Here is a 23,992-nt window from a genome sequence, read left to right as displayed (position 1 = left end):
GGATGGATACATGTTCTCATTCTGTTTACGCCAAATTTGGATTCTACCATTTGAATGTCTCAACAGAAATCGAGACTCATCAGACCAGGCAACATTTTTCCAGTCTTCAACAGTCCAATTTTGGTGAGCTCGTTCAAATTGTAGCCTCTTTTTCCTATTTGTAGTGGAGATGAGTGGTAGCTGGTGGGGTCTTCTGCTGTTGTAGCCCATCCGCCTCAAGATTGTGCGTGTTATGGCTTCACAAATGCTTTGCTGCATACCTCGGTTGTAACGAGTGGTTATTTCAGTCAACGTTGCTCTTCTATCAGCTTGAATCAGTCGGCCCATTCTCCTCTGACCTCTAGCATCCACAAGGCATTTTTGCCCACAGGACTGCCGCATACTGGATGTTTTTCCCTTTTCACACCATTCTTTGTAAACCCTAGAAATGGTTGTGCGTGAAAATCCCAGTAACTGAGCAGATTGTGAAATACTCAGACCGGCCCGTCTTGCACCAACAACCATGCCACGCTCAAAATTGCTTAAATCACCTTTCTTTCCCATTCTGACATTCAGTTTGGAGTTCAGGAGATTGTCTTGACCAGGACCACCCCCCTAAAGGCATTGAAGCAACTGCCATGTGATTGGTTGACTAGATAATTGCATTAATGAGAAATAGAACAGGTGTTCCTAATAATTCTTTAGGTGAGTGTAGATCCGTAGTCGATTCGGTTAAATACTTTGATTTTAATGCTGTCTCCATACCGAAATCATTCACTGAAGTCTCACGTGACTTAGGCCTCATGCAAACGGCCGTTGTTTTGGTCCCCATCCGAGCCGCCGTTTTGGCGGCTCGGATGCGGACCCATTCACTTCAATGGGGCCGCAAAAGATGCTGACAGCACTCCGTGTGCTGTCCGCATCCGTTGCTCCGTTCCGTGGCCCCGCAAAAAAAATATAACATGTCCTATTCTTGTCTGCGCTTTGCAAACAAGAATAGGCAGTTATATGTAAAGGCTGTCCATGCCGTTCCGCAAATTGCGGAACGCGCACGGAAGTCATCCGTGTTTTGCGGACCGCAAAACACACCACGGTCGTGTGCATGCGGCCTTAGGGTGAAATGAATTTTGCCTACGCAGAAGCAAAACATTTTAATGTTGTATGGAGACATGTGTCCGGACAGCATTAAAACCAAAGTGTTTGAATGAATCGACTTTGGATTTGTGATCCGAATTTCGATTTGCTCAAGCCTACTCATTTGCATAAAGAAGTCTTTTGAGAACAATGCAGTTGATTGTCACTAGACATTTAATTTTAATCAGCAGAACCAACCAGTAGGCAGTATGCCTGTTTTCATACTGTTGATCCTGCTGACAAGAGCTCTTTAACCCCTTCGTGAACAAGCGGCTTTCAATTTTTAAATTTTTTACTCCGTTTCCTGGTGCCATAACCTTTCTATTTTTCCTTTCACATAGCCATATACTGTAAGGGCTTGTGTTTTGCCATTTGTAGTTTTTAACATGCAATTGCCTGAGCGCTTGTCCCATAGACTTCAGTAATTTAACACTGCAGCCTATGGGAGATTTACCACAGGGAGGGCTCCATAGGAACTTCATTATGACAGGCCTGAGGTTGCCATAGCAACCAAACAATTGATTTCTGCACGGGTGATCTATTCGGGCCCCGGTAGTGTAGTGCACGCAGGATTTCAACGCTCAGATGCCGTGGTCACAATTGACCAAAGCGTCTGAGCGGTTAAAAATGCGTAATGGGCGTTATTGCTGACCACAGGTAATGCCCCTGGGTGTCTTCTGTGTAAAACTTCTGTATATGTCAGAAGGAGGTTAAAGCCCTGTGGTTCATATTGCTGTTGTCATGCTTTTTTATGCACTCCGTGAAAATGAATCCTTTGGCCAAAGTCATGGAGCAATACATGCTCCCAATGTTTCATTCACCTGAACGGTGCCATTACAGAAATCCCCTGTTGTCCCCTACTAGGCCGCAGCTGAAGCCTGTGCTGTTATAACATCAGATCGGTGCTGTTCTGAGCCCCTTCAAAGTCAGTACAAGAAATATATGGAGACAGCATGATGTAATGTAACAATGTTGACTACCCCCTGGCAGGATTCTAACAGGACACCAGTGAAGATGTAAAATTAACGCGGCTCTCAGACTCCATTACACATCAGTTCTAACTGCTATTCCTGCTAACACAAGTTTCATATTTTAACTTCTGTGTGAGGGGCTTAGTTGTATGCACCTACCCATTGACATCTTTGTACTAAGAGGTCATTGCTATAAAGCCAACTTACTTACTGGCCTTGGAATCATGGAGACATGGACATAACAGTCACTTGATGCAATGTGTAAAATATACATTAACCTGAAGTAAAACAACTGGTTTATCAAATACCCAATACTGTGTATAATGTGTAACAATTCTGCAGTAAATGTATAAATAAGTTTGTTATAGGCTGTGGCCCATATTATAGGCTGTCATCATTATGTGGGAGTTGGCAAACTACCGGTACTTCAATATGCAACTTTTTAGTTACTAGCTGTCTTCAGATGGACAATAGAAAAAAATAAAAGAAAGACAAGAATGACATTATATTGTATACTTGTTCTCAGTTTCAATTGCTGTTTCATTCTCTGTATATATTTATACTTAGTAGTGAGATATTTTAAGCTAATGTGCCTGGAACGGGGCTATCAATGGAGCTAAAGAAGGATTTACAAACCTGTGTCCTTACAATCCACACCAATAAGAAATGTTTACCTTTAAATCACACACACATCTATCTTTGTTTCTGGTACTTAAATAGAATTAAAGGTCTTTATGCTAATAAAACATGACCAGGATCTTAAGGGTAAATGCACACTTTCAGGATTTATGTGCGGACAATCCGCACTGAAATCCTGTGCGGCGCGAGATTACGTCATCACGCCGGCCGGAGTGATGATGTAATCTCGCGCCGCACAGGATTTCCGCCGAGATCTTCAAGCAAGATGGAGGCTGGCTGCCCGTCACGAGCAAATGGAGGAGGTAAGTTTGAATTTTTTAGTTTTTTATACTATTTCAGGTTAAATCGTTTCGCTGACACGAAGCACGAGGAAATTTGACTTCTAGGCGAATCAAATTTATCCTGAAATTCGGATCGAATTCCACTTTGTGGGATTCGATTCACTCATCTCTAGTTAGCATATCTTAAAAAGATAGATTACTACATGGAAGAATCTATGGAATTACAAGTGCTCTCTATCTCCTCTCTGCTGAGGACAGAATCTAGACAGGCCCAAAGAAATCTATGGAGCCCATCTCGTGCAGCGATGAGAGAGGGCGCGATATGTGTTCGCTTCCCTCCCCTCGTTCTAGGAATGTGTGGGCGTCTCTATGACATATCCCCAAAAAGAATTTTAAGTTACTGACCCTTTAAACTTTAGACAACCATTTTAAATAAAGGCAAGGATAGTAAATGTACATTTATCGTGTAGATGACATTTATTATGTTGGCCTTCTATCATTGTAAATGCAATTTGTAATCTATTATACATGTTTACATTCTTTCCCAGTCTCATTCAATAGGTCCAGGACCAGAGTTTCAGCATGGGCTTTTTCAGCTAGCAAGCCACAGCCTTCTGGTGTCAAACTACTTGAAGAGGCATCACTTCACAAGTTGTATAAACAGATCACAACAGAGAATAAAACACCCTGAAATTTCACACTTGCCATATCCTTTCACAATGACTGATGGCTCTTTTTGATAATACAAGGGCACATGCTTACTGTGCCCTATAAACTCGTCTTTAATTTCTTTTGTGAACATTATTGCAGCAACCGGGACCGCAGGATCAATGTGTGAGTGTGATGGCCTGATGGGGGTAGTAGTTGGTACTCATGGTTTAGAAGTGCTCCCTGGGCCAGCATGCAGTGGCAAAAAGGATAGCACCGGATTCCTTCAGGGCACACTCTTGTGTTGATGGATTTCCTGTCAGGTGTTGGTTGAGGTGCCCTTGATAGTACAGTGTTTAAGGTGCAGGGGAGGCAGGGTCCACTTACCGACCGCCCATTGACTATAAATGTCCTGGGCGGTCGGGTTTATCTCTGATCAGACATTTTAGAACGTCTTTTCAGAGATGGCAGTTGCACACTAATTTTGCAGATGCTGAGCGGAGGGCCTGCTGTCAGTGACAGCACGGCACCCCAGAGAGAAGGCAGGGACCGTTCCTGTGTGTCCCTGCCTTCTAGATCACTGTATACACAGCGTTGAACGAGCGCTGTGTATACAGCAAGGAAGCAATGTGCTGCTTCCTGTCCTAGCCCGGTGGTCATGTGACCGCTGGGGCCGGGAGAGTACGGGAGCTGTTGGGTCTTCACACAGATCTCGATCAGCCCTGCACTGAGGCTGTACAGCATTGTATTCTGCTGTACAGCCTCTCGGGAATGGGGGTGGTGGTGTATTTCCCCTGTAACTGGGGCTACTATGTCAGCCCCAGTTACAGGAGAAATCAATAGTGAAAAAAAAAAAGTTAAGTTAAATGTCCCCCAGAGGTCTTGTATGACCTTATGGGGGACACAAAGTGTAAAATAAAAAATAAAATAAAAATAATAAAGTGTTTTATTAAAAATAAAAAAGTTTCACGTGTAAAAAAATAAAAATTTCCCCAATTAAGTCATTTAAATAATGTTAAAAATAGAAAAAATAAATAAAATAGACATATTTGGTATTGTCACGTCCATGACGGTCGGCTCTATATAAATATCACATGATCTACCCCATCAGGTGAACGCCGTAAAAAAAAAAAAAAACATTTGCCAAAACAGCTTTTTTATTTACCTCACCTCCCAAAAAACATAATGTTAATCGATCAAAAAGTCGTATGTACCCCAAAATGGTAGCAATAAAAACGTCACCTCATCTTGCAAAAAATGAGCCCCCACACAAGACCATAGCCAGAAAATTTTAAAAAATATGACTCTAAGAAAATTGTAACACAAAAACATGATTTTCTTTTCTAAAAATGCTCTTACTTTGTAAAACGTAAAAAAATTAATAAAAATAGACATATATGGTATTGCCGTGTCTGTAACAGCTGACTACAAAAATATCACATGATCTATACCATCAAGTGACCGGCGTAAAAGAAAAACTAATAAAAATTATACCAAAACAGCTTTTTTTAGTCAACTCACCTCACAAAAAACAATATCAATCAAATAAAAATTTGTATGTAGCCCAAAATGGTAGCAATAAAAACGTCACCTCATGCCGCAAATAACAAGCCTTCACACAAGACCATAGCCAGAAAATTTTAAAAAATATGGCTCTAAGAAAATGGCAACGAAAAAACATTTTTTTTTTCTAAAAATGTTCTTATTTTGGAAAACATAAAAAAAAGAGTTCACCTCCCAAAAAATAAGATAAAAAGCTACCAGAAAGCCAAATGTACCTCAAAATGGTGCCAATAAAAACTACAACTTGCCTCGCAAAGTTATCTTAAACACCATGACAGAAAATTCCATGTTAGAAAATCCAGATGCTGCTTCCTCCCTTCTGAGCCCTGGCGTATCCCCAAATAACAGTTTACGACCACAATTGGGGTGTTACTATATTCAGAAGAAAATAGGGAGCAAATTGTGGGGGGCAAATTCTTCTGTTATCTTTTGTGAAAAAGAAAGTTTGGGCCTAGAGCACCATTTTCTTGTAAAGAAAAAAATGTAATTTTTCATTTTCACAGCCAAGGTTTATAAATTCTATGAAACGCCTGTTGGGTCAAAGTGCTCGCTACACTCCTTATAAATTCCTTTGGTGGTGTAGTTTACAAAATGTGGTCACCTTTTGGGGGTTTTCACTGTGGGTGTACCTCAGGGTCTCTTCAAATGCAACATGGTGCCCTAAGACCATTCCAGCAAAATCTGCCCTCCAAAAATCATATGGCGCTCTTTGCCTTCTGAGCCCTGCCGTGTGCACATAAAGTGGTATATGACCACATATGGGGTGTTTCTGTAAACTGCAGAATCAGTGTAATAAATAATGAGGTTTGTTTTGTTGTTAACCCTTGCTGTGTTACAGGAAAAAATTGATTAAAATTGGAAATCTGCCAAAAAAAAGGTAAAATTTTTAAATTTCACCCCTATTTTGCTTTAATTCCTGTAGAATACTTAAAGGGAACCTGTCATGTGGATATTTGATTATAATCTAACTAATTTTATACAATCATTAACTTTTAAAAAGTACCTTAGATGTATTCACTTACTCAACCATCACTGATGGTTACCTCATAATATACACACAAAGATGCTGCATGCTAATGAGCTGATTTGAGTCCAGCGTGATGTCATTGAGTCCAGAGTATATTTAATTCAGAGCTATAGCCACTCCCCTGCCCACCTGCTGCTGATTCATATGGAAAAAAAACTGTCATTCAGCAGCAGGTAGGCGGGGAGAGTCAGGAGCTCATGAATATTCAGGACTCATCATTATCAGCTGGAGCTTTTCAATACAAGATGTTGGCAGATTGACTGGTTCAATTAAAGAAAGTGACCCAGCATTTTGCTAGAAGAACCAGTCACTTATTTATGTTGCCCTTAGTTAGGACACCATAAAACTGGTGACAGGTTCCCTTTAAATGGTTAACATTTCTAAAACCAGTTTTGAATCGTTTGAGGGGTGTAGTTTCTAAAATGACATAGTTCTGGGTGGTTTCTATTATGTGAGCTCCTCAAAATGACTTCAGAACTGAACTGGTCCTTGAAAAAAATTGATTTGGTAAATTTTGTAAAAAATTTCCAAAATTGCTTCTAAAATTCGAAACCTTCTATCATCCTAAAAAAATAAAATGACATTACCAAAATTATGCCAGCGTAAAGTAGACATATGGTGAATGTTAATTAATGAGTACTTTATGAGGTATCACTATCTGTCTTAAAACAGAGAGATTCAAATTTAGAAAACAGTGACTTTTTTCAAATTTTCGTTAACTTTTGGATTTTTTTTATAAATAAAGGTGAAATATATTGACTCAAATTTACCATTAACTTGGAGTACAAAGTGTCACGAGAAAACAATCTCTGAATGGCTTTGATAAGTAAAAGCATTCCAAAGTTATTACCACATAAAGTGACATATGTCAGATTTGCAAAATTAGGCCTGGTCAGGAAAAGGGCAAATGGCCCGGTCTGGAAGTGGTTAAATAAATACCTGGAATGTGTACTGTAAATCAGTGGTCCCCAACCTTTTTTGCACCAAGGACCGGTTTCATGCAAGACAATTTTCCCAGGGACCGGGTGGGGGGGAAAAGGGGGCGGGGGTTCTGGGGTGGGGCTTAGGGGGTGGGCGAGGCTGACTGATTCACGCGCATAACCAAACACAAGGTGCATATTAAAATATATAACACTATATAATGACTATATAAACTGACTATGGTCTCTGCTGCACTGGTCTCTGCTGCACTGGTCTCTGCTGCACTGTACCGTATTTTTCGCCCTATAAGATGCACCTAGTTTTAGAGGAGAACAATAAGAAAAAAATATTTTTCATTACACCTCAGGTCAGACCAGTAATCAGACCCCCAATGTTAATCAGACCTCAGATCAGACCCCCAATGGCTCAGATCAACCCCCAAACCTTTAGCCATCTATCAGCCCCCAATGTCAGCCATAAACCCCCCCAATGTCAGCCATAAACCCCCCCAATATCAGCCATAAACCCCCCAATATCAGCCATAAGCCCCCCATTAGCCCCTCATGTCAGCCATAAGCCCCCCATTAGCTCCTCATGTCAGCCATAAGCCCCCTATTAGCCCCTCATGTCAGCCATAAGCTCCCCATTAGCCCCTCATGTCAGCCATAAGCTCCCCATTAGCCCCTCATGTCAGCCATAAGCCCCCATTAGCCCCTCATGTCAGCCATAAGCCCCCCATTAGCCCCTCATGTCAGCCATAAGCCCCCCATGTCAGCCATAAGCCCCCATTAGCCCCTCATGTCAGCCATAAGCCCCCCATTAGCCCTCATGTCAGCCATAAGCCCCCCATTAGCCCCTCATGTCAGCCATTAGCCCCTCATGTCAGCCATTAGCCCCTCATGTCAGCCATAAGCCCCCCATTAGCCCCTCATGTCAGCCATAAGCCCCCCATTAGCCCCTCATGTCAGCCGTTAGCCCCCCATTAGCCCCTCATGTCAGCCATAAGCCCCCATTAGCCCCTTATGTCAGCCATAAGCCCCCATTAGCCCCTCATGTCAGCCATAAGCCCCCCATTATCCCCTCATGTCAGCCATAAGCCCCCCATTAGCCCTTCATGTCAGCCATAAGCCCCCCATTAGCCCCTCATGTCAGCCATAAACCCCCCATTAGCCCCTCATGTCAGCCATAAGCCCCCCATTAGCCCCTCATGTCAGCCATAAGCCCCCCATTAGCCCCTCATGTCAGCCATAAACCCCCCATTAGCCCCTCATGTCAGCTATAAGCCCCCCATTAGCCCCTCATGTCAGCCATAAGCCCCCATTAGCCCCTCATGTCAGCCATAAGCCCCCCATTAGCCCTCATGTCAGCCATAAGCCCCCCATTAGCCCCTCATGTCAGCCATAAGCCCCTCATGTCAGCCATTAGCCCCTCATGTCAGCCATAAGCCCCCCATTAGCCCCCCATGTCAGCCATGATTAGCCCCTCATGTCAGCCGTTAGCCCCCCATTAGCCCCTCATGTCAGCCATAAGCCCCCATTAGCCCCTCATGTCAGCCATAAGACCCCATTAGCCCCTCATGTCAGCCATAAGCCCCCCATTAGCCCTCATGTCAGCCATAAGCCCCCCATTAGCCCCTCATGTCAGCCATAAGCCCCCCATTAGCCCCTCATGTCAGCCATAAGCCCCCCATTAGCCCCTCATGTCAGCCATAAGCCCCCCATTAGCCCCTCATGTCAGCCATAAGCCCCCATTAGCCCCTCATGTCAGCCATAAGCCCCCCATTAGCCCCTCATGTCAGCCATAAGCCCCCCATTAGCCCCTCATGTCAGCCATAAGCCCCCCATTAGCCCCTCATGTCAGCCATAAGCCCCCCATTAGCCCCTCATGTCAGCCATAAGCCCCCCATTAGCCCCTCATGTCAGCCATAAGCCCCCCATTAGCCCCTCATGTCAGCCATAAGCCCCCCCTTAGCCCCTCATGTCAGCCATAAGCCCCCCATTAGCCCCTCATGTCAGCCATAAGCCCCCCATTAGCCCCTCATGTCAGCCATAAGCCCCCCATTAGCCCCTCATGTCAGCCATAAGCCCCCCATTAGCCCCTCATGTCAGCCATGATTAGCCCCTCATGTCAGCCGTTAGCCCCCCATTAGCCCCTTTATGTCAGCCCCATGTCCCTCATGTCAGCCCCATGTCCCCCAGGTCAGCCATCAGCCCCCAGTGCAAATAAAATAAAATAAAATACTTACCTCTCCTGCTCCTGGTCACCATCGCGATCCTCTTCATTCTGCTGTCGGCTGGCTGTGTATAGCGGCGCACAGCGTGAGGTCACAGAGAGACCTCACGCTGTGTGCAGCCATGCACAGCCGATAGCCGAGCCGAGGACCAGGAAGCGGTGAGTACAGATCCTTCACCGCTCCCTGGTCCTTCTGTACTAATGAAACGCTTCCATAATGGAAGGGCTTCATTAGTACAGAGTTAAAGACTGCCCTGATCGACGCGGCCCGGCTAACAATCCTCCACGGCCCGGTCCTGGGCCGCGGCCCGGCGGTTGGGGACCGCTGCTGTAAATCACTTGCCTTGAGGTAGATGTACAGGTTCAGTTATCATGGAGGTTTTCAGATGCACTTCTGATCTCAATTGTGCTGTAATTCCAGGTAACAGGCTCAGTTGTGGTACTAACAGGCCTCAATGTTCTAATGACACTGTTATCCTTCCTTTTGTTGGTATCTGAGTCCTTTATCTGTGCTAACTTGGCAACTGGTCCATTTCCTAACAGCCAAGTACTGGATATATTATAACCTTATCTTGTATGTCTTTCTTCCTTTCTGCAACCTACAGGGTGATTGCCCCTAATGTCAGGCATACAACTTCTCCTCCATTCTTTGTATTGGTTGCCAACAGAAATGGTTCCACATGGTCCATTGAGGAATGTGGTAAAACACCATTTTGCGCTTAGTTGTAATGGTGTGTCCAGGTGCTTGACGCTTCTCTTGGTCACTAGGTGGACTTTCATCTGACTCTCCTCACTGCACACTTCCTCATATCTCTTCTCATCTCTCCCCTCTCCTCCTGTAATGGTCCGGGTCTGGTTCTGAGTTTTTTATTGCAACTACTTGGGGTAATTGCACGGCCGATAACGTAGTCAGGAGGAAGCCAGTGGTCGATACACAGGATAAGCGTCAGTATTAGAGGAGTAGGCAAATACCGTAGTCAGGAGGAAGCCAGTGGTTGATGCACAGGATGAGCGTCAGGATTAACAGCAGCGCAGGAGAGAGTAACTTAATTACAGGCTGAGAGCACAATAATCTTGCAAAGCAGGAAGTGCAATGCTGGGTTTAAATAGGGTGTCCAATCAGGGAACAAGGTGGAGCAAACCAGGGAGACAGGAACAGAACAAGAGGCACAGGGAACTGGGCTTTAGTTCAGCACAGGAGCTGTCCAGAAAGCTGAATAGCTCAGTTGGAAGAGCTGCCACCTGGAACACAGGAATCCTGGGTTTAAGTCCCGACAGTAGTCCCCTCCTTTCAGGATGGCCTCTGGACATCTTAGGAGCTGGTTTCTCTGGATGTTTGTGATGAAACGCCCTTGTAAGGCTAGGGGTGTGAACATTGTTTTCTGGTTCCCATGAATTATCTTCTGGTCCATAACCCTTCCTTTGCACCAGATATTGCACTTGACCTCTGAAAATTCTAGAAAACTAAATTTTCTCAACAATGTATTCTTCTTCCTTGGACTTTTACTGGTGCAGGAATCGGCTGACTTCTCCCTGGAAAGAGTTTTTCATTGAATGGCTTGAGCAATGACACGTTAAACACAGGGTGTATTTTCAATCTGTTGGGAAGTTTGAGACGGAAGGTAACCTAGCTAACTTGTGCAGAAATCTGGAAAGGTCCTATGAATTCTTGACCCAATTTTGGAAATGGAACATGTGTTTTCAGATTTCTAGTAGATAGCCAAACCTTATCACCAACTTTAAGGGTAGGAGGAACTTTGCGATGTTTATCAGCTGCTTTCTTATAGTCTTCTTGGGCTTCTTGTAGCATCTCTGTTAGTTTCCTCTGGGTTTCTTGCAATTTCTTTAGTCTGTGGATAACAGCAGGAATAGGTGTACTAAGAGGGAGGTTAGGAATAAATACTGTATAAAAGCCAGAGTTAGCAAAAAATCTATTTAGAGATGTAGCACTATGCTTGGAAGTGTTGTAGGCAAATTCTGCTGTTGGTAAATAGTCCACCCAATCATCTTGAAAGTAGGAAATAAAACAGCGGAGGTATTGTTCAAGAGTTTGGTTTGTTCTTTCTGTCTGGCCATTGGACTGAGGATGAAAAGCAGAAGACAAATTAACTAACTCCTAAAGCTGTACAGAAGTTCTTCCAAAATCTTGATGTGAATTGAACACCTCTATCTGAAATTACATTGTCAGGAATTCCATGCAACCTAAATATCTCCTTAATCATTAATTCTGCAGTATGTTCTGCAGTAAGAATTCCTCAAATTGGAATGAAATGGGCCATCTTTGTGAGTCGGTCTACAACCACAAGGATGGTAGTCATTTCTTTAGACGAAGGAAGGTCCACAATAAAATCCATGGAAATTGATCCCCAAGGCCTAGATGGAACTGAAAGTGGTTGAAGAAGAGGATATCGTGGTGTCTTGTTTCGTGCACATGTTAAACAGGAGGAAACATATTTTCTAACATCGTTCTTACAATTAGGCCACCAAAATGAACGGAGCAATAGGTTGTAAGTTTTCATGACTCCAAGATGCCCTGCAAGTTTAGAATCGTGGACCAGTTTGAGGACTTCAAGTCGAGCAGATTCAGGGACATATATTCTGTGTTCCTGCTTCCAAAACCACTCTTTAAAAGAAAGGTCCACATCTTTAGAAGGATGGTTGAGAAAAGAGTCATTCTGGTATCCCTTTCTGAACATGGTTAAAAATTCTTTGGAGTCCAGTATTCCTACAAAATTTTTGGAAGATAAAATAGTATACTCTGTTTTAGATCCCTCCAGTGGTTCAGCAAGATTCAGCCTTGCCATTTCTTAAACCTGGCCGATAAGAAATTATGAAATAAAATCTAGAGAAAAACAAGGCCCATCTAGCTTGTCTTGCAGACAGTCTCTTAGCTGTATGGATGAACTCAAAATTTTTGTGGTCAGTAAGGACAGTCACTGGATGATTAGCTCCTTCCAGAAGATGTCTCCATTCAGAGAAAGCAACTTTAATGGCCAAAAGTTCTTTGTTTCCTATGTCGTAATTTCTTTCTGCCGATGACATGGTATGAGAAAGAAAAGCACATGGATGGAGTTGCATCTTATCTCCAACTCATTGAGACAGGACCGCTCCCACAGCAGAGTCAGAGGAGTCTACTTCAACAACAAAAAGCAATTCAGGATTTGGATGGACCAGTATGGGCGCAGAAGTAAAGAGAGTCTTTAGCTAGTCAAAAGTAATTTGTGCCTCTGGAGACCATGAAAATACTTGTTTGGAAAGTCTTTTATGAATTTCCTGTAGAAATTTGCAAACCCTATAAATCGCTGAACATCTTTAAGATTTCTTGGAGTGGTCCAATCTATTACAGCTTTGATTTTATTAGGATCCATACTCAGACCTTCTGGGGAGATGATATATCCAAGAAACTGGATTTTTCTTTGTTCGAATTCACATTTTTCCAGTTTGATATAAACATTATTCTCCAGTAGACGTTCCAAGACTAACTGAACATGTCTGCAATGTTCCTCCAAGGTGTCTGAAAATATAAGAATGTCATCAAGGTACACAACAATAAATTGGTCTAAGAAGTCTCGAAAGTTCAAAACACATCATTAACAAAATGTTGAAATATTGCAGGAGCGTTAGCGAGGCCGAATGGCATAACCAGATATTCAAAATGTCCGTATCTAGTTCTAAAGGCGGTCTTCCACTCATCCCTTGGACGAATACGTATGAGATTATAGGCCGCTCTTTAATCTAGTTTGGTAAAAATATTAGCAGAGCGGAGTCTTTCCAGCAACTCAGGAATTAGGGGAAGAACGTAACGATTTTTAATAGTTATCTTATTTAGTTCTCTGTAGTCAATGCATGGTTTCAAGGTTGAGTTTTTCTTTTCTACAAAGAACAAAGTGCCCTAGCTGGGGATCAGGAAGATCGAATAAAGCCTTTCTTTAAATTTTCATCCAAGTATTCTCTAAGCACTTTTAATTCTGGTTCAGAGAGATTGTAAATTCTGCCAAAAGGAATAGTAGCTTTAGGAAGCAACTCGATAGGACAATCGTAAGGACGATGATGCTGCAGACATCATTAAACTGTTGATATTGAGGTGGCAATTTATCATAACTCTGATGAGGAATTTCAGAAACTTTTATTTGTTTTTGGATGGATGAACTTATATGACAATTCTCCTTGCAGTATTCAGAAGGAAATGTAACAGACCTTGATTCCCAGTTGATAGAAGGATTATGGATAGCAAACCACCTAAAATAACTGGAAACTTGGGAGAAGAAATCAAATGAAAACTAATAGTTTTATGATGATCAGGTTCAATACAGATTCCTAGTTTAATTGTTTCGTGAGATACAGGCCCAGATGATAAAGGTGATCCATCAACAGTTTCCATATCAATTGGCACTGATTTTGTTCTACGCGCATTGTTATTATCAAGCGCAAATTGTCGATGAAATTTCCCCCTGCTCCAGAATCTAACATGGCAGAGCATTGCATGTTATGGTTCCCAACTATGACCTGTATCGGAATGACAAAATGAGAAGATGATGAATAGATTTTGTTTTTGTTTTGGGTTACAGATGAGATGGTCTGCATAACTGAATCCTGTAGTTCTGAAAGCTCAAAATTGCTACCTGCCTTAGCACTAGTGCAAGCTATAGGCCTTTGAAACTTGTTGTGACTGTTAATGGCATAATGTCCAGAGCCCCCACAATAGAGGCACAGATTTTCTGTACGGCGCCTTTCTTTCTCCACTACACTAAGAGGTTTTTGGATGACTTCAATCTGCATAGGTTCTGTTAAGGATTCAGTCTTTTGCCGTGCCATGCTGAGTGACTGAAGGAGTAGGTGGGTCTGTTTCCAAATATCTGCAGTCTCTCTTTTCTACGTTCAGTAAGTCTCTGATCCATTCGGATTCACAGTTGACTAAAATCCTCCAAATTATCAGGAGCCTCAACTCTGGAAAGCTCATCCTTTACTAGCTCTGATAGCCCTCGTCAAAATTGGGCTGCTAGATTCCATGTGGTGTCAGCTACCCAATGACAAAATTCCAATATGTATTCAGCAAGTGAGCGACGTCCTTGTCGAAGATTATGCAATTTGGTCTCAGCTGTGGCACAACGATTAGGGTCATCGAAAACTTGATCCATAGCAGTGATAAAGCTATCTAAATCATTGACCCATGCAAGAGCTTAATCTGTCAGAAGATTTATGATAAATAGCACTTTTTTCCTGTCACTAGAAAAAGGAGCTGGTTGCATTTGAAAGTATATGCAGCATTGATTAAGGAATGCTTGGTAATGGTGACGATACCCACTGAACTTTGATGGCAGATGCATACAGGTATTTAAATCTGAGCCTGAGTTGCTCAAACCCAGAAGTTGTTTTTGCAGTTCAATTATTTCTTGTTGTTGTTCCAGCACTGGGGTTTGTAACAGAAATTTTTTCTTGGTAAGTAGAACCAAATTCTTGAAGCTCAGCCACTTGTTGCCTCAAGGTGGTCACAACAGACTCCATTTTTTGATGAGATTATTCTGTAACGGTCCGGGTCTGGCTCTGAGTTTTTTATTGCAACTATTTGGGGTAATTGCACGGCCGATAACGTAGTCAGGATGAAGACAGTGGTCGATGCACAGGATGATCATCAGTATTAGAGGAGTAGGCAAATACCATAGTCAGGAGGAAGCCAGTGGTCGATGCACAGGATGAACGTCAGTATTAGGCTACTTTCACACGTTCAGAGCGGATCCGTCTGGGGTCTGCCCAGACGGATCCGCTCATATAATGCAGACTTTGGATCCGTTCAGAACGGATCCGTCTGCATTATATTGTAGAAAAAATTCTAAGTGTGAAAGTAGCTTCAGACGGATCCGTCCAGACTTTACATTGAAAGTCAATGGGGGACGGATCCGTTTGAAAATTGAGCCATATAGTGTCAAATTCAAACGGATCCGTCCCCATTGACTTACATTGTAAGTCTGGACGGATCCGTTTGCCTCCGCACGGCCAGGCGGACACCCGAACGCTGCAAGCAGCGTTCAGGTGTCCGCTTGCTGAGCGGAGCGGAGGCTGAACGCTGCCTGACTGATGCATTCTGAGCGGATCCGCATCCACTCAGAATGCATTAGTAGCTGGACGGATGCGTTCGGGGCCGCTTGTGAGACTCTTCAAACGGAGCTCACAAGCGGAGCCCCGACGCTAGTGTGAAAGTAGCCTTAGAGGAGTAGGCAAATACCGTAGTCAGGAGGAAGCCAGTGGTCGATGCACAGGATGAGCGTCAGGATTACCTGCAGCGCAGGAGAGAGTAGCTTGATTACATGCTGAGAGCACAATAATCTCGCAAAGCAGGAAGTGCAAGGCTGGGTTTAAATAGGTTGTCCAATCAGGGAACAAGGTGGAGCAAGCCAGGGAGGCTGGAACAGAACAAGAGGCACAGGGAACTAGGCTTCAGTTCAGCACAGGAGCTGTCCAGAAAGCCAAATAGCTCAGTTGGAACAGCTGCCACATAGAACACAGGAGTCCCTGCGTTCAAGTCCTGACACCTCCTCTACACTGATGTGTCTTGCCTGTCCCTTTTATAGTGGAATGTACCAGCACCATTTAGTGGAGACTAAATTAATGTTAATAGGAATTTACAGCTTTATACATATACAGAATAAAATGACATTTGGCAAATACCCTTAAACATACAGGGCCCCACTGCTGATACAGAGTGGGACATTGCATTATTACACTCTCAGCTTCTCATGCCACTCTTGTTTACCTGCACGGTTTAAACATTGCCTGTTCTCATGTAAAACTACATTTCCTATGATTTTTCTGCCATCTCTCAATGACTCTTGATGTGCACATCCCTCATCGACTTTAGCCCTTTACCCAGCTGCAAATGTAACCCCAGATCTGATTGAGCATGGTCATTCCCACCTTTGACATTTCCTGGCATGGGAGTTATTATGAATTGCAGGTATGTCACATGTGATGTTCCTTTCTGGATATGGAAATTTGAATTAAGGGAATAAATGTTGCTGAGAGGGTTTGTACTCTAGAAACAATATCATAAAAGTTATTTACACCCAAAAAATATGTGTAATATGTAAATTATATATGAAATGTTTTAAAATGATGCCGTGTCCTGTCAGTCAACATGATGAGGGTGTGGCCAGAGGAGGGAGAGTGGAGCCTCTAGGAGTAGTGGCAACACTCCCATTGCTTCTAAAGGCTCATTTGCATAAATACAAGTTCATTTTTCACAAAAAACGGAGGCAGATAGAAAGAAGGGAAAAAGACTGTTAGCTTCAGCTGACAAGTCAGCCAGTTTAAGGCTACATGCAGACAAAAAATTTTTTGTTTCCGTGTCCGTCATCTTTTTTGTGGATTGGATGAGGACCCATTCATTTCAATGGGTTTGCATATAATGCAGACAGCACACTGTGTGCTTATGCGAAAATGTCGGGGGGCACTGCGTTACGTTGTGGGTTCTGGGTCAGCGTGTGTCATCCCAAATAGGTAGATGAAAGAGAAAACCGGCACTCCAGTAAGTAGCTGAATAATTCTCTTTATTGGTCACTCATAAATACAGTGACGCGCGTTTCGGCACGTACATGTGCCTTTGTCAAACAGTGAGTGTACAGCTGATTGCAAAGTATCAAAGTGAACAAGGATTTAAATAGCCCGCCCTGAGTCACATGACCTAAGCGTCACGTTACCAGGGAAACAGTGGGCGGTAACAAAGCCAAGGAAAAAAATATACATAGTAACTATGCAAATTCTGTAGTTCCTCTCCGTGGTCCGGTTATGGAGATTTCTTAGTTACACTGCGAAGAATTATAAATATACATAATAAGACAATAAATGATATCCAATTGTCCTGAAAAATTATATGCACTAAAAGAAAATTAATCATAAAAAGCTTGTCACAGCGTAATCCCGATTTAACCCCTTGGGTGTTAATGTCTGCAAACAGTGAATCCAATAAGCCTCTCGTTTGAGTAGCAATTCGGCTCTGTTTCCCCCACGTCTGGGCAACATAACCTCTTCAATTATTTGGAAATGAAGTTGCGAGACATTATGTCCCAACTGATTGAAATGGTGTTGGATGGGCAATAGTAAGTTTTTGTTGCGTATGGTAGACTTATGCTTGCCAAAGCGGTCTTTCATGCACATAGTAGTTTCCCCTACATAGCAAAGACCGCAAGGGCACTTCAATAAATACACAACAAATGTACTATTGCAAGTAAAGTGTCCTTTCACTGGGATCTGCTCACCGGTATGTGGGTGTGAGATATATGGTCCTTTAATAACACTGGAACAGTGAATACAATTGAGACAGGGAAAGGTGCCTTTTTTTTTACTGAAGAAAAAGTCATTTGCTTCAGACTCCTTTTATTCGTGCCAATATCAGCTCGTATGACCCTGTCTCTTATATTACATGCCCGTTAATGACACAACATTGGAGGATTTTGGAATTCTACTACCTGTGGGTAGGACTTTGTGACTATGCTCCAGTGTTTATTAATAATGGACCTCACACAATTAATCCAGGGATGGTATCTCCCAATGAAAGGAAGTCTTTTCTGTCGGGATTTCACACTGCCTGTGGAAGATGTCTCACTTTTTATTCTTTGCTGCTGTAATAATTCTTCAGGGTACCCTCTCTGTCTAAACTTGGCAGTCATCTCATCTAAACGATCACTGCGGATGGATGGATCACTCACAATTCTATTAACCCTTTGAAATTGGGAAAAGGGTAGGGATTTTTTTATGGCAGGAGGATGGTTGCTTTCATATCTGAGCAGACTATTACAGTCCGTGCTCTTGGTGTAAAGATCCGTCATACATTTGCCACTAGCACCCTTAATAACCCAAGTGTCTAAAAGGATATTTTGTCATAATCCCAGTGTAGGGTAATTTTTTGTTCAGGTCATACTCCATTGATGAGGGCAGTAAAATCTAATAGGGTCTCAATGCCGCCCCGCCATACGCAAAACACATCATCGATGAAACGCTTCCAAAAGATGCAATTTTGCTGATAAACCAAACTAGGGTGTATATGGTCCTGTTCAAACTGCGTCATATAGCAATTTGCGTATGGCGGTGCGGCATTGGACCCCATCGCGGTCCCGCACAGCTGTTGGTAATACGTGCCCTGAAAAATAAAATAAATACGTTCCAGGACAATAGTCAGGAGAGCAAGAAAAAAATCTTTTTGACCTTGTGAGTATTCACTGTTATCTAACAGGGCTTTAACAGAAGATAAGCCCCTGGTGTGCGTGATTGAGGTGTACAGACTGCACATGTCAAAGGTCACTAAAATACAGCCCCCATCAATGAGTACTTGACCGAGTTCTTCTAAGAAGTGCTGTGTATCCCTGAGGTAAGATGGAGCTTTCTGTGTGAGTGGTGTCAGAACTCTCCACTCTTGGAAAAATGGGCTTTCAACCGCATCGAGCGGCCAGGGCGTCTGGCGTTTTGAATTTTATTTTTCAGGACACGTATTACCAACAGCTGTGCGGGACCGCGATGGGGTCCAATGCGCACCGCCATACGCAAATTGCTATATGGCGCAGTTTGAACAGGACCATATCTACCCTAGTTTGGTTTATCAGCAAAATTGCATCTTTTGGAAGCGTTTCATCGATGATGTGTTTTGCGTATGGCGGGGCGGCATTGAGACCCTATTAGATTTTACTGCCCTCATCAATGGAGTACGACCTGAACTAAAATTTACCCTACACTGGGATTATGACAAAATATCCTTTTTAGACACTTGGGTTATTAGGGGTGCTAGTGGCAAATGTATGACGGATCTTTACACCAAAAGCACGGACCGTAATAGCCTGCTCAGATATGAAAGCAACCATCCTCCGGCCATTAAAATCTCTACCCTTTTCCCAATTTCAAAGGGTTAATAGAATTGTGAGTGATCCATCCATCCGCAGTGATCGTTTAGATGAGATGACTGCCAAGTTTAGACAGAGAGGGTACCCTGAAGAATTGTTACAGCAGCAAAGAATAAAAAGTGAGACATCTTCCACAGGCAGTGTGAAATCCCGACAGAAAAGACTTCCTTTCATTGGGAGATACCATCCCTGGATTAATTGTGTGAGGTCCATTATTAATAAACACTGGAGCATAGTCACAAAGTCCTACCCACAGGTAGTAGAATTCCAAAATCCTCCAATGTTGTGTCATTAAGGGGCAGGTAATATAAAGAGACAGGGTCATACGAGCTGATATTGGCACGAATAAAAGGAGCCTGAAGAAAATGACTTTTTCTTCAGTAAAAAAAAGCCACCTTTTCCTGTCTCAATTGTATTCACTGTTCCAGTGTTATTAAAGGACCATATACAGTCAGGTCCATAAATATTGGGACATCGACACCATTCTAACATTTTTGGCTCTATACACCACCACAATGGATTTAAAATGAAACGCACAAGATGTGCTTTAACTGCAGACTGTCAGCTTTAATTTCAGGGTATTTACATCCAAATCAGGTGAACGGTGTAGGAATTACAACAGTTTGCATATGTGCCTCCCACTTGTTAAGGAACCAAAAGTAATGGGACAATTGGCTTCTTAGCTCTTCCATGGCCAGGTGTGTGTTATTCCCTCATTATCCCAATTACAATGAGAAGATAAAAAGTCCAGAGTTTATTTGCATTTGGAATCTGTTGCTGTCAACTCTCAAGATGAGATCCAAAGAGCTGTCACTATCCGTGAAGCAAGCCATCATTAGGCTGAAAAAACAAACCTATCAGAGAGATAGCAAAAACATTAGGTGTAGCCAAAACAACTGTTTGGAACATTCTTAAAAAGATGGAACGCACCGGTGAGCTCAGCAACACGAAAAGACCCGGAAGACCACGGAAAACCACTGTGGTGGATGACCGAAGAATTCTTTCCCTGGTGAAGAAAACACCCTTCACAACAGTTGGCCAGATCAAGAACACTCTCTAGGAGGTAGGTGTATGTGTGTCAAAGTCAACAATCAAGAGAAGACTTCACCAGAGTGAATACAGAGGGTTCACCACAAGATGTAAACCATTGGTGAGCCTCAAAAACAGGAAGGCCAGATTAGAGTTCTAAAAAAAAGCCTTCACAGTTCTGGAACAACATCCTATGGACAAATGAGACCAAGATCAACTTGTACCAGAGTGATGGGAAGAAAAGAGTATGGAGAAGGAAAGGAACTGATCATGATCCTAAGCATACCACCTCATCAGTGAAGCATGATTGTGGTAGTGTCATGGCGTGGGCATGTATAGCTGCCAAAGGAACTGGTTCTCTTGTATTTATTGATGATGTGACTGCTGACAAAAGCAGCAGGATGAATTCTGAAGTGTTTCGGGCAATATTATCTGCTCATATTCAGCCAAATGCTTCAGAACTCATTGGACAGCGCTTCACAGTGCAGATGAACAATGACCCAAAGCATACTGCAAAAGCAACCAAAGAGTTTTTTAAGGGAAAAAAAGTGGAATGAATCCGATTGAGCATGCATTTCACTTGCTGAAGACAAAACTGAAGGGAAAATGCCCCAAAAACAAGCAGGAACTGAAGACAGTTGCAGTAGAGGCCTGGCAAAAGTGGAATGTTATGCAATGACCAAGTCAATCACCGAACCTGAATCCGATTGAGCATGCATTTCACTTGCTGAAGACAAAACTGAAGGGAAAATGCCCCAAGAACAAGCAGGAACTGAAGACAGTTGCAGTAGAGGCCTGGCAGAGCATCACCAGGGATGAAACCCAGCGTCTGGTGATGTCTATGCGTTCCAGACTTCAGGCTGTAATTGACTGCAAAGGATTTGCAACCAAGTATTAAAAAGTGAAAGTTTGATATATGATGATTATTCTGTCCCATTACTTTTGGTCCCTTAACAAGTGGGAGGCACATATGCAAACTGGTGTAATTTCTACACCGTTTACCTGATTTGGATGTAAATACCCTCAAATTAAAGCTGACAGTCTGCAGTTAAAGCACATCTTGTTCGTTTCATTTCAAATCCATTGTGGTGGTGTATAGAGCCAAAAATGTTAGAATTGTGCCCATGTCCCAATATTTATGGACCTGACTGTATCTCACACCCACATACCGGTGAGCAGATCCCAGTGAAAGGACACTTTACTTGCTATAGTTCATTTGTTGTGTATTTATTGAAGTGCCCTTGCGGTCTTTGCTATGTAGGGGAAACTACTATACGCATGAAAGACCGCTTTGGCAAGCATAAGTCTACCATACGCAACAAAAACTTACTATTGCCCATCCAACACCATTTCAATCAGTTGGGATATAATGTCTCGCAACTTCGTTTCCAAATAATTGAAGAGGTTATGTTGCCCAGATGTGGGGGAAACAGAGCCAAAATGCTACTCAAACGAGAGGCATATTGGATTCACTGTTTGCAGACATTAACACCCAAGGGGTTAAATCGGGATTACGCTGTGACAAGCTTTTTATGATTAATTTTCTTTTAGTGCATATAATTTTTCAGTGTAACTAAGAAATCTCCATAACCGGACCACAGAGAGGAACTACAGAATTCACATAGTTAGGGTCCATTCACACGTCCATTGTTTCTTTCCTGATCTGTTCCGTTTTTGCGGAACAGATCTGGACCAGATCTGTACCCATTCATTTTCAATGGGTCCTGAAAAAAAATCTGACATTGAGCTGTCCGATTTTTTTCAGGACCCATTGAAAATTAATGGGTACAGATCTGGTCCAGATCTGTTCCGCAAAAAACGGAACAGATCAGGAAAGAAACAACGGACGTGTGAATGGACCCTTACTATGTATATTTTTTTCACTTGCTTTGTTACCGCCCACCATTTCCCTGGTAACGTGACGCTTAGGTCATGTGACTCGGGGCGGGCTATTTAAATCTTTGTTCACTTTGATACTTTGTAATCAGCTGTACACTTACTGTTTGACAAAGGCACATGTACGTGCCGAAACGCACGTCACTGTATTTATGAGTGATCAATAAAAGAGAATCATTCAGCTACTTACTGGAGTGCCGGTTTTCTCTTTCAGCACACTGTGTGCTGTCCGTATCTGTATGTCCATTCCGTAGCCCCGCAAAAAAAAATAGAGCATGTCCAATTCTTGTCTGTTTTGTAGACAAGGATAGGCATTGTTACAATGGTTCCGCTAAAAAAATTTATGCAATACGGATGCCAAAATGACGTCATCCGTATTTTTTGCGGATCTGTGTTTTGCGGACTGCAAACCTCATACGGTCGTGTGAATGTAGCCTAATAACGATGTTCCTAATGACAGAAACCCTTTAATATGTAAGAAAAAAAGGAAATCTGAATGGCTGCTGCTTTCCTCTATACTATTGTTTGAATCCCCCCTGCATATAAAGAATGCAGTTCAGTTAGCAGATATATATTAGGGGATTTTCCATAATGCAATAACCTAATAAAATGAAATGGCTCTACCTTGAAGTTGTTATATTAGTCTTCTGGTGTAAAGGAGTTGACTGACATAAATATAAAATTTGTTACAGGCATGAAGGTGTGTGAAAAAAAATGGAAGCTCAGCGGTCATGAGACATTCTTGCACACATCCCTGCTGATGCCAGTGATTGTCTGCAGCGGTCACATTAATGTGAACAGGATATCACCAATTACGGTCTTGTGGGGACTGGAATTGGTGAGAAGGGAGCTGCCGAACAGGAATGGAGGACTTTTAAAATTAGAGTATTTTTCTTTCTTTTTTTAATCTTCCTCCTGCATTCAATTCATTTTTTGTTTATTTTGGGGAACCCCGTTAACACCTTCCTGACATGCACTGGACATATACGTCGCAGTGTGAAGTGACTTCCCGCAATCGTTTGTATACATATAGCACACTGGTCTAGCGGGCACAGGTACATATTGGGAACTGAAATGGCATACCTACTGTATGTAAAAATTGCAATTTTCACTTTGCACCATCTGCTGTGAATTCATTTTTGTAAAACATCTGCTTTGAGAATTGTAGATGGGACTGATACTGTGAGCACAGGCACAAAACATGTCAGAGCTAAGCCAAACTCAGCTGCCGCTAGCTCTGTAAAGGGTTCATGAGTATTTCCCATCTAGCAGTTTTTCTCCGGAACACAAAAGAATTGCCCTGTGCAAGATCTGCAGGATAAATATAAGCCATGGACGTTCAAACTAAAACATAGGAACCACTGCTCTATTGTCTCACATAATGACGCATCCCCACTTATTTTGGATAAACAGAAGTGGCCACCAGCACAACAAGTGTCCCCCTTCTCCCAGTCCCCTTTGCGGCACTCATCAAGACTCCTACTCCGCGCCTTCACCAGCCATCGATAATGGAATATGAGTCTAGGAAACAACTGTACACGACAAGAAATCTGCCAGTGCACAAGCTTAACTTACACCTGGCAAAATTGCTGGCTATGGAGTTGCTGCAATATCACTTAGTAGATTTTGCTACCTTTATGGAGATGATGGTGTTTGCTCAGTCAGTCTCACTGGAATATAGCTAGTTGCCATTATTTAAAAACAAAAAAACAAAACACAATCTACAATTACACACAACGTGTTCAAAGGAGCTCAACCGGGACACAAGCACAGCCTGCTTTACCA

General features: G+C 42.7%; 1 protein-coding gene across 1 annotated transcript in view; it reads left to right on the top strand.

Moving 5' to 3' along the window:
- Window positions 1-23,992, top strand: part of FAM227B (family with sequence similarity 227 member B) — a 695,955-nt gene that overhangs the window by 521,881 nt on the left and 150,082 nt on the right. Inside the window, exon 12 of the mRNA XM_040414019.1 lies at window positions 3,553-3,710. Within this exon, the coding sequence (XP_040269953.1) occupies window positions 3,553-3,710 (158 nt within the window). The remainder of the gene's footprint in view (window positions 1-3,552; window positions 3,711-23,992) is intronic.

The sequence above is a fragment of the Bufo bufo genome, chromosome 1 (assembly GCF_905171765.1).
Source record: "Bufo bufo chromosome 1, aBufBuf1.1, whole genome shotgun sequence".
In the NCBI taxonomy this organism is placed as follows: domain Eukaryota; kingdom Metazoa; phylum Chordata; class Amphibia; order Anura; family Bufonidae; genus Bufo; species Bufo bufo.
The sequence above is the reverse complement of the archived record's forward strand: the minus strand, read 5'-3'. Positions and strand labels throughout refer to the sequence as shown.